This window comes from Tasmannia lanceolata, unplaced genomic scaffold, assembly GCF_043159265.1.
Source record: "Tasmannia lanceolata isolate RefF3 unplaced genomic scaffold, GAP_Taslan_0.1 ptg000023l, whole genome shotgun sequence".
Classification (NCBI taxonomy): Eukaryota; Viridiplantae; Streptophyta; class Magnoliopsida; order Canellales; family Winteraceae; genus Tasmannia; species Tasmannia lanceolata.
The window spans coordinates 1,875,032-1,886,807 of record NW_027518700.1 but is presented as its reverse complement, the minus strand read 5'-3'; the positions used below and the strand labels follow the sequence as shown (position 1 = coordinate 1,886,807).

The window sequence follows — 11,776 nt, the reverse complement described above, 5'->3', positions numbered from 1 at the left end:
GTGGTTAATACAATTTGTAGGCCATTCCATCTCTTTGGCCCCATCAAAGTTTGTGATTTGATTTGCCTCAATATCCATCACAAAAATGGATGTGGGCCCCACAATGAAAGGGCCACCCTCTTCTACTGTAATTTATGAAAACTCCCGGGTAAGAAAAATAGGACAAATATATCATTTTCCAAAGGTACAAAACTTCCCCCGGGCCACCCCTCTTCTACTATAAAATGGTTGTGGGTCCCACTATGGAGGGCTCACATTCTTGTAGATCATTAAGCAAGTGGACTTCTTTGGGAAAATTTTCTTGAACTTATCTCAAACTACTGATATTGGCACGACCATGTTTTGATACTCACACTAACTCACCTTGTCTTTTCTTTCTTAAGTAGGTAATTCTGTTACTATTTTTTCTTGGATTTTAGCGAGTTTCCATCAACAAATCAGTAGTCCTCATTCCACCGATCCCTGTTTTTTCTTTCTTTTAATTTTGAAAAGGGCAGTGATAAATTCACCCCATTCTATGATGAATTCACCCCGTATTTTTTCAAAATGGACTGTACTGCCCACACCGTAGGATGATCCAAACCGCCCATTTGATGGAAACTTATATAGATCGGACGGTTGGGATCATCCTTTGGAAATGATTATTGGGGCACTACCTACTTACGGTGTGGTCCCTCAAATGGACGGTTTGGATCATCCTATGATGTGGCATTTTTACAAAGAGGGGGTGAATTCATCATAGAAGGGGTGAATTTATCACCTCCCTTTTGAAAAACCCTCAGTGATGGCAAAGATTTTTAGCATACAGGGCACGTTCGTTTCTTCAGTGTCTCCTCTCTCTGTTCTTCTCTGAGCATGGAAGGAACTTGGATTCGGACATCACCTAGGGTTTCTTTTTCGACCGTTTCAACCCTAAAATGCAGACGAGATTTCTTACGTATGATTTCAATTCCAGCAAATTTAATGGAGAACAAACTGCACAAACCTTCTCTATGCTTAATCAGAGCTCACCAGGTTAATAATTCTCAATAATTCTCTTACAATTCAGGGTTTTCTTTTACCACCTACAGAGAAATATGTTTTTGTTTTTCCGTTCTTTTGTTCTCGCGCTATTGATTTTGTTTTATTATAGGATTTGGATTTTCAAGCATGATTTTTAAGGGGTGGATTTGCTTGTATTTTGTCTGGATTTTAGTCTTGGATTATGTTTCAATTGTTTGGGTTGGGTATCTGGATAGGGTTTGGATTTTTTAGGTTTATTTTAGGATGTTGATATTGGCACTACCACTTTTCAATAATTGCACAAACTCAGCTTGTCTTTTCCTTTTAAATTGGCTTCTAATAGAGGTTTATTTTTAAGTCTATTGATATTGGCACTACATGTTTCAATAATTGCACAAACTTAGCTTGTCTTTTCTTTTTAAACTGGCTTCTGATAGTTTTTTGGGAACTGTAATAACTTTTGGCAGCTGTTTAAATAGTAAAAGGCTAGGAGTTAGTGCAATTATCAAAACATGGTAGTGCCAACATCAGTAGCCTTATTTTATTGTTCGAGAACAAGGGAAAATTTTAAAAATCACTTAGAAGTTAGTAAATGTAATGGTAGAATTCGTAAGATTTTTCAGAGATACTGGATGGGTTGTTTCTAAAATAAAATTACCTGTTTCATTATTAATTATAAATGGATTTCAATGAATTCTTTGGATTGATTACCTTCAAATGCAGTTTTGAGAAGTTCGTGGGTATTCATCGATATGTTCACGAATTCATGGTTGCAAATGGCCTGGATCGAAAATGCCTTCTATATTGATCGCATCAAAAGAGAAAAATCAGATTGAATATTCTATTCAGATGAAGATTTGAAATAGTTCTTGATGCTATAATCACAGAAGAAACTCCCTTTAAAGATTCTACAGCTGTTCTTTATTTCTAATTCCATAGCATAAAAGATCCAAGCTTGACCGAACCATATTTTGTCTAACTGCTAAGATTGATAGTCACTTAGGAAATCATGATAGATGATTTCAGGGACCAACCCAGTTCAAAACAAATTCAGCTTCTAACGTATGATATGAGTAAGAAAGATATAGCAAACTTAGGTCCAAACTATGAACAAAAACTAAAGATTGACAGTCTTTTGAGTTTTGACATCTCCCAAAAGCAAAACTCTTGCAGATATAAAGCTGTTTCTAGCAACATAGATGGCACAAAATCTGCCAAAAAATGAACAATTAAGTAAATTGTGTGAGTAGTTATAAACTCATGTCTCATGACAATGATTGACACTGCTCAGTTTTTATGACATCTATCAAGGATGGATCTTCTATACTTTCTCCTTCAAGTGATTCTGATGAATTAGCTGCCAGCAAGGATATTAAAATTAGAAGACGCCCCTTGACAGGGCCTGCTTTGCATTACGTGGGCCCTTTTCAGTTCCGCTCACAGAATGAAGGCAACACTCCTCGCAACATTCTAGAGGAAATACTCTGGAACAAGGATGTTGAAATTGCACAGGTACCCAAATTGAATTTTATCAGTTATAATTTTCATTTACCATCTGTGATGGGTTTTGCGTAATACTTTTATTATATCTTTTCACATTTTCCAGCTGAGAGAGAGAAAACCTTTGTCGATGTTGAGAAAGGCTCTTGACAATGCTCCTCCTGTTCGAGATTTTGTTGGATCCTTGAAGGCTTCCTACCTACGAACCGGGATGCCGGCTTTAATAGCCGAAGTTAAGAAGGCTTCTCCAAGTAGAGGAGTGTTGCGAGAGGATTTTGATCCGGTAAATTTGTTGCTTAGGCTCCTGGTTAGATTACTTGGTTTACTGCTATTGGATTTTCCTGTGAGAAGTTAGTTCTTGAATGGTATCTTTCCCTATTAAATGGCCGCTTTTCTTCTTTTGATAACTTGCATTTGGACAGCATAAATAAACTCACAGATATGTTATTTATTATTCTTCTTTTAGTAGATTATCTATAAACCATGGTCCTGGAAAAAGAATGTCATACCATGAAGATGTACTTTTGGGATATATTTCTTTTCGGATCAATCCCTCTCACTTCCCTTGGATGTTAGAACTTAAGGCGTTCTCTTGAGTGCTTATATTGAGTTTCGCTGAACTGCTTTACCTCACAAATGAAATCTCTTGAAGAACTTATCGGTACTCAGCTACCTGATTTTAAGAGGTAAGGGCTATAATCTCCGAAAGTTATGTAAGTTGATGGGTATTGCATTCACCTTAGTTGCACTAACCTGACAAAAGGCAGTGATTGCTTTCGTCTGTATCTCTTAAACACTAAGACAATAGTTGTGTCAATTTTTCTTGTTTTTTTGTGGAACTACCTCCATTCTTACCACTAAAGATCTAACAAACAAGTAAAAGTGCTGATCAGTAATTTTTAGTTTCCCTGTTGGGAGGGTAATGTACTCCAAGTTCTAGTCTCTTCTTTCCAAAGGAACCAACTAGCATTTGGTCCAAACTCCAAACTGCATTGTATCCCTCCGCTTCCCACCTCCATTTTCCTTCATACCCATAAATCAAAACAATCTTTGATTATGAGGCACAGTCATTTAAAACCTATTTCAAAGCATGAACGATTTGTTGACGGGAATTGCCTTTTCAGTTTCTCCTGCTGCCCAAAAATAAACAAGCCTGCTATCGATGTACTCAGGAGCAAGCTTTATATTCTCACATTACTGTCTTTTACAATTCATTTCCTTCATTTTGAAAGCTTTGCATTCATCCATGAATTGTCAAATAATAGGTTCAAATAGCTCAAGCTTATGAGAAGGGTGGAGCGTCATGCATCAGTGTTCTGACAGATGAAAAATATTTCCAGGTAAATGTTCTTTGTTTGATTTGATTGCAGTATAGGTGATTGGAGCTGAGCCATTCGACATATTCATTTTGCTAATCAAATGTTTTGCTTTCTTACTAATTTAGGGAAGCTTTGACAATCTGGAGGCCGTACGTAGCGCAGGAGTAAAGGTTTACCTGCTTAAATAAATTGCTGTGTTGCTTCTCCTATAGTTAGTATATTAGCTATAATTTAATGGACCCAAATTCCCTTTTCAATTTATTGTTTGTTTTCCAGTAAGTTTTTAACTTGAGTGAGAAAATGCAGTGCCCTCTTCTTTGCAAAGAATTCATTGTTGATGCATGGCAAATTTACTATGCTCGGACAAAAGGTGCAGATGCGATTCTGTTAATTGCCGCTGTGTTACCGGATTCTGACATCCAATATATGACTAAGATCTGCAAAATTCTTGGCATGGTGACATTGGTTGAGGTTTGTAAAATGTTCTCTTGATTCTGCTAGGAGAAGACGTCCATGTCTCAACTTTTAAAGACTATTGTCCTGCATTACTTTCTTCAGTTCATGACCTGTAGTTTTTTTTTGGCAATAAAAGGAAATGAGGTGGTTGATAGTTCATGACCTATAGTTATTTACCTTCTATCATATATCAGGGTATAGGAACTTGATAAAAATATGAAATTCAGGATTTGACTCCAATCGAAGTGGTCCAGAGTCTAGTCCCACCTGGTGAAATCTTGAATTGGGTTGACTGCATATTTATTCTCAAAAAATTTTGGGTTTTATCTTGGTATTTTTCAGTTTTAAATCTCATTGATCAGTTTCTAGCTAGTTAATGCAAGTTTCAGCTAAGTCCTAAGTTAGTTATAGAAGACTTGGTTGACCCTTGGCTTGTCAAGTTTTAACAGCAGACACAATATTATATAAACTTATGCTTTATCTTGTCTTTTCTTTCAAAGATTTTTGAATAGCTCACTAAATGAAGGTTTAATGTGTGGTTTAGCCATGAGGAAGTGGCCGCTTGATTGTCAGAAGATTTAAGGATTGGAACTAAAATTCATCTAATTATTTTTTTATTTTGTCTCCCTACTTTTCCTTCATGTTCAATGAAAATCTATTACTGTTTCTGATTAAAGAGGAATAAATTGTTGCTGTTTGAAATTAATGAATGCTCTTTTACTCTATCTTTTCAAGGTGCATAATAAAATAGAAATGGACCGTGTTCTTGGAATAGATGGCATCCAACTCATTGGCATCAATAACCGGGACCTTGGTAAGCTGTTGATTGCAGGGTATTAAAAAGAAATTTGTATATGCATCTTGCTTGCCACTTTTGTAGAACTGCTGACTTTCTGAAAGTCCATTCCTAGACAGTGTTTTCTTTAAATTAAAATTGGTGGATTAATCGTCTCTTTTCTTTTCTTCAGTTGTCCAATATGTGATTAGTTGTTCCATGGAATTGTTTGTTAACCTCTGATATTAGTGTTGTTATTTGCTTTGCAGAATTGGATATCTATACTATTGGTTCAAAATGTTTTGAGGTTTCACTGAATTCCTATAAAATGACCAATGATAGAAATAACTCCTATAATGTCCAAATCATCGGTTCTGAAATAAGTTTAATTGCAGTTTTGGTATTATTATTTGAAATCTTCCAATCTAAAAGTATCTGATAAATTCCATTTCTCCTAGTGTCAACTCCAGATCAGAGACCAAGGTTTCAAATTCTGATATGTGTGTATATTCCTAGAACTAGCAAAGGAAAATGCAGTGGTGGCATGCCTGAACTTTGTTTAATTTGTTACAGAAACTATGGGCATTCCAAGCAATGTATATCCCTATTTAAAGACACATAAATACCTCCATATTTTAACCAGGAAGTGAGCACTACGCTCTTTATTATGATGAAGTGAACTATAAATGAGCATTATTTATTTTTGAATGGTAAAAACTCCTATTTCTTCATGTATTCTATATTATATACTCATAGTACATGCTTAAGCTATTATGAATGAGCCGCAACAGCAAATCCAAAACTCTTAATGACATGCATTGGGAGCTTTTCTATATATTTTGTACTGAAAATTTGTTTCTCATGTTCCACAGAAACATTTGAACTTGATATCAGTAACACAAAGAAGCTTCTTGAGGGAGAGCGTGGCCAAGCTATACGTGACAGAGACATAATTGTAAGTTGTCTTTATGCCTCCCACAAAGAAACCATTGCCCACTTAATCTGAAGTGTTTGGTGTTAAGAAATTGAATTTTCTTCCTGAGATAATGATCATCATGAATGTTGCTTAGTAACGTACGTTTTGCATGTATTTCGGTCCTTCAAGCTGAGATTAATATTCTAGCTAGGTGTTTGGCGACCAGCAATCCCATAATTTAAGTGCATCTGATTTCAATAAAAAATGCATTTCGTTCTTCCAATTTAATTAGGGAGAGTTCCAATTTTCTGGTAACTAAAGCTTCCTTTGGATCAATAATTCTTTCGTAATTGCTTAGTATCATAAAGAAAAAGAGAAAGGGGGAAAATAAACTGTGAATTCAGGTAACTAAACCACTAGTAATATAAGGTTTTAGTATCTTTCAATTTTGGCACAGCCTCTGCCTTTCAAAAAAATAAAATGGATGAAAGTGCTAAACTGACAATTATATTCGGACAATATTTTAATGTTTCTTTAGCCCTTTTCTGTTTGAATTGTATACACCTAGTCTTTACCAGTTACTGGCACAGCCTCTACCTTTCAAAGTAATAAAATGGAAGAAAGTGCTAAGCTGACAATTATATTCGGAAAATAGTGTAATGTTTCTTTAACCTTTTTCCGAACGAATTCTATACACCTGCAATTCACCCCTCTTGTCCTAATCATCTGTCTCGCTCAATCTCCTAGATTTACTTTTCAATTAATTGCACCTAGCCATCTCATCTCGACTCTTCTAAAATTTCTTCTCAAGTACTTGCATTCGGAAAGAGCTTCAGAAACCAGGTCAGCAACATGCAGAAGAAATGCCAAACTATTCATAAAATGAGGCCTAAAACTTGTTCTTGAATTTTTAAAGGACCCCATTGCACCTTTCTATGGCCTATAGAATTTTTTTTTATAAAAAGGTGACAAATGCATTCAAATCAAAATAGTATAGAGGGACAAGGCATCCCGCAGAGGGCAAATGCCAATACAATAGCTTGAAGGCAAAAGCCCACAAGGAGAAAAAAGAAAAAATTACACCATAGGAATGTCAACCAGAATAGAATCACGGTCCACCCCAAGCTTGGCCAACTCATCGGCAAGAAAATTAGCCGTTCGCCGTCTATGGGTCAGCACAGGATGGGTTGTGTGCACTAAGTCCCTTACCTCATCAATTTTAGACGCAAGCCGCCAAGGCCCACAGCTCTTCTCCCTAGCCCAATCCACAGTATTGGACGAGTCGCCTTCGACAATGAGAGGTCCAAAACCATGATCAACATACCACCGTAGCCCATAAAGAAGAGCTGACACCTCGGCCTCATTCGCGTCACAAATGCCCATTGGTCCAGAGAAGGTCATACGAATAACCCCATTGTGGTCTCGGATTACACCTCCTATGCCTGCCTTTCCCGGATTGCCCTTGGAGCTCTCATCAAAATTAAATTTAAACCACCCCTCCGGTGGTGGTTTCCAAATAGGAGATGGCCGGGTAACGGCCCTCTTTTCCTTAATCACAGCAAGCCAATTCCGGAGGAGCATTCCGGCAGAGTACGGAATACTACCTTTGGTCGAACACCATTTAATGAGAGCAAGTTTAATATCAAGAATGACGTTGTACCAGCTCCTCTCCTTTTCTCTAAAAATCCGATGATTACGCTCGTTCCATATGTGCCATACAATCGCGTATGGGATAGCTTACCATATAGATTCGCCAAGACAACCAAAATAAGCTCCACGCCAATCAATAATAGTATTGTAGATAGATCTCTGTAGCACCCATGAAAACCCAAAAATTTAATAATGCCCATCCAAATATGATGGGAGAACTGGCAGTGAAGGAAAAGATGATCCAGGTTCTCATGCTCTTTTTTGCAAAGGATACACCAGCTTGCCATATGGAAGCCTCGCGACTTTAATCTATCACATGTGTTTATCCTTTATGGAATCCCAAAAGCCGCACAATGGGATCCGGTAATCGAGAGAGTTGAACGGAAGCTAGCATCATGGAAGAAGCGTTACTTATCATTTGGAGGGCACATAACCCTTCTCAAAGCTGCTTTAGCAAACATGCATGTGTATTACATGTCCGTCTTCAAGATTCCTGCCTCTGTAGCCACGAGAATTGAAAAAATGCAGAGAGACTTCCTCTGGGAGCGTAGGGACAATGGGACGAGGCTCAAACATCTGACTGGTTGGAAAAAGGTATGTTGCTCCAAAAGGAATGGCGGACTGGGGATTGGTAGATTGCGACCAAAAGGAGTGGCGGACTGGGGATTGGTAGATTACGACTTCGCAATAAGGCGCTGCTTGGCAAATGGTTCTGGAGGTTTGGCACGGAGAAAGATGCCTTGTGGCACAATGTTATTGGTGGAAAGTATGGTAGCGGATGGGGCGAATGGATTTGTAATGGCGTCTCCAATCGTGGTGGCTCCGGAGTATGGAAATCCATTTCATCCTCTAGGGATGCTTTTTTGCTTTTGGTACGTTTCAAACCTGGTATTGGCAGTTCGGTTCGCTTCTGGATGGATGTGTGGACCGGTGATTGCACTCTGGCTGAGGCGTATCCAGCTTTATTTAGATTGGCTGTGAATCCATCGTCCACAATATCTGAAAATGTTGTTAGAGCCTCGGATGGTAGAAACATTGTATGAGATATTCGTCTTCGACGACATCTAAAAGACTCTGAGATAACTAACTTTGGGGACCTCTTGGCAAAGCTATCTGTAGTGTATTTATCCTCATCGCTTGATGATCGATGGATCTGGACCCCTGACTCTCAGGGTCATTTTTCAGTTAAATCTTTTGTCATGAAGCTCAGTGATGATTGTGATCCTCCCTCCCCAATTGCGAAAATCTGGAAATGCATCGCACCACCTCGTGTTATTGCCTTCGTGTGGTCACTACTACATATGGCCTATAAAATTTTATATCATTGAAACGTCAATTATTTACTTGAGCTTCTTGAGCAACTCATTCTTAAATTCCTCTCTTAGCAGTCTTCTCTAAATATCTAACTTATATAGAAAGTTTAGGCTTCAGATTTTTTTTCTGCCAGTTAGCATAAATAGGGGTTTCTCGCATTTAGTTGTCATCTCTTTCCTGGTATTGGTAACATGCAATTATCCAATTCATTTCTTCTTCTACTTTTTCAGGTGGTTGGGGAATCTGGGTTGTTTACTCCCCATGATATTGCTTATGTGCAAGAAGCTGGAGTTAAAGCGGTAAGCCTTGTGATTGCATTTAGGTATCCTGCATAGATAAATGGTTGTATGTGCCTTCATATAATATATGTGCACATAGGTGCTTGTCGACGTAAGTATACACACACAAGATGTGCATTCATGTACATGCACATGGTTATGCATACTAATTGCTGTTAATTAGGATTAAAAACTTGAAACTCTCATTTAAACTTGCTGAGGGCCTCACTTCAAATTGACTTGGAACTTTGTTGGGTTTTGATCAAGTTTCCCGTGTTTAAGATCCTTATCTTATTTCTGTTTTTCTGAGATTTTCAAAACCTTAGGTATACGGTTCTATGGTGCTTTTGACCATAGTTGCCTGTGGGAAGCGAGTGCTAGAAGTGATGCGAGAAGCACGGGGTCTAGAAAAGAAAGAAAATACGGGGAGCAACAAGCTCCAAAAAAAGAAGATATGTGTACGGAATGTCATCCAAAGGCATGCAATAAGCCTAATTGGAAGTGAACAAGAAGCCCATAGAAAGAAATAGGGTTATAGTAGGTCGAGGAAGGGTTAACATAGGTTAGGGGTTTACAAGTAGTAAAGAGTACTTTGCGGCTAATTATATTACAATTTTTAGGGATTTATAATTTTACATGTTTTATTCATGTAGATTTAATGTTAGGTTTTCAGAAAAAAAATCACCAAATTTTTATTTAGAATTTAAGACGTGTTTTTAAATTTTAAATACACTCAGTTTTTAAACACACCCCTTCAACAGTATTAAAAGGAGAAAATACTCTTTTAAGGAAAAAACAATCACGTAAGCACTCTTAATCATAAGCTTCCCTTAAATTTGAGAAGTGAGAAGAATTTAGCTTTTGAAGCGAGCTTCCACCCAACTAGGAAGCATCCCAACTAAAAAGCTTCCAGGAACTATGCTTTTGAGTTCCGAATATTCAATTGAGTTTTTTATTCAGAAGTTTTTTGAGTAGGCAATTGAATTCTCTCATTGTTTATGGATCTGAGTTAGCCACATAATTTGACTGTTGCCTTGTGTGGATTCTAATGCTATTGGAGTACCCAATTCAGGCTTGAAGACTTTGGCATTGGAAGTTATGATATGGTCACACTTTATTTATCAAATTCATCACTTTCATCTTCTACTTCTGTTTGTTCCTTTGATTTGATCTTGTCATTTATCTTTTGGATCGCCTACAAACTGCAGTCATTTGTGCTAATTTTAAGACAAATCTGTAATAATGTATGCAGGTTTTGGTCGGGGAATCGATCGTGAAACAGACCGATCCCACAATAGGAATCACAGGACTCTTCGGCAAAGATATTTCTCTATGATCTCGAGTTCCGATTTTCACACAAATATCCCAGAAATGAATAAATACGGTTTCTTATTATATGTTTAATCTGTAATAATGTATGCAGGTTTTGGTCGGGGAATCGATCGTGAAACAGACCGATCCCACAATAGGAATCATAGGACTCTTCGGCAAAGATATTTCTCTATGATCTCGAGTTCCGATTTTCACATTTTACATTTTATTATTAGTCAAAGGTTTTGAAATAATAGTATGATTGGAAACACTTGGGGCCGTTTGGATATGCAGATTTTAGAATCTTGGATTTCCTCAATTGTAGATGGGAGATGAGAGAAGAAGGAGACCGGCCGTCGTTTTCTGATTTCCCGCCCTTCTTTCCGACATCAAGAGAGCAGGAGATCATCCTATGTTTCTAGGTTTTAGAAATCTCAAGATGGGGGAGAGATTTCGAAAACTTGGATTTCTTATTTAAAATCCAAGAAACGCTGTCAGGACACCGTACAACGGCTTGATCATGAACCCTCTTTTACACTTTTCAAACTGAAACCTGGATTCTAAAATCTTCGTATCCAAACTGCCCCTGGTTATTCTTAACAGCTCTGGTATCGTTGGAAAATTTTACTGCAATTTTTTCAATAGTAGATTTTTGCATGCCCTATGCATAGTATGGGTAGAACACACTTGTTTTGTTTGATAAGCCCCGTCATTTTAATTATGCATAGCATGGGTGGGATCCATCATTTTACAGCACATGTTTTGATTAGATGGGGCCCATCATTTTACTTATGCATAGCATGGGTGGGATCCACCATTCTACATGTCAGGTTTTGATATGGAAGAGCCCACCATCTCTAACTAAATCCATGCATGTGGTGGGGCTCATCATATTACACCCATGAGTGGGCCTACCATCTCCACCCAAATCATGCATCAAGTCGGATACAAAAAATTTTCTCATGTTTTGATGGGATTGGTCCCAAAATTATAAAAGGGGGATGCTTTTATTAAGGAAATGATAAATGCGCCCCTTTTCATCAATTGGGACACCCAGCTACGGTGTATCTATGACCAAGGTTTTAAATTTCGGTTTCGGAATGCGTATCAGTCCTCTCTGAGACCGCAGATGAAATTTTGAAGTTTCGGACGAAATCTAACGAAATCAAATTATGGGTAAAATCCAGATTTTTTGGGTGAAATCCCTTAAATTTTGGACGAAATTTTAGGATAGACGAAATTTCAGCAGGAATAA

The 11,776-nt window shown here is 37.7% G+C and overlaps 1 protein-coding gene across 2 annotated transcripts; it reads left to right on the top strand.

Moving 5' to 3' along the window:
* Positions 1–766: 766 nt before the first annotated feature.
* On the top strand, positions 767–10,714 carry LOC143855652 (indole-3-glycerol phosphate synthase, chloroplastic-like). Of its 2 annotated transcripts, none has more exons than XM_077365721.1 (10): positions 767–1,014; positions 2,294–2,514; positions 2,609–2,785; positions 3,768–3,842; positions 3,947–3,991; positions 4,128–4,292; positions 5,013–5,091; positions 5,925–6,007; positions 9,163–9,231; positions 10,463–10,714. In XM_077365721.1, exons 1-10 carry the CDS (start codon positions 918–920, stop codon positions 10,544–10,546), a joined length of 1,095 nt encoding a protein of 364 aa, XP_077221836.1. In that variant the 5' UTR covers positions 767–917; the 3' UTR covers positions 10,547–10,714. The 2 variants fall into 2 exon arrangements, with proteins under 2 accessions (XP_077221836.1, XP_077221835.1); XM_077365720.1 differs by having other exon boundaries at positions 857–1,014; positions 2,314–2,514.
* Positions 10,715–11,776: the final 1,062 nt, after the last annotated feature.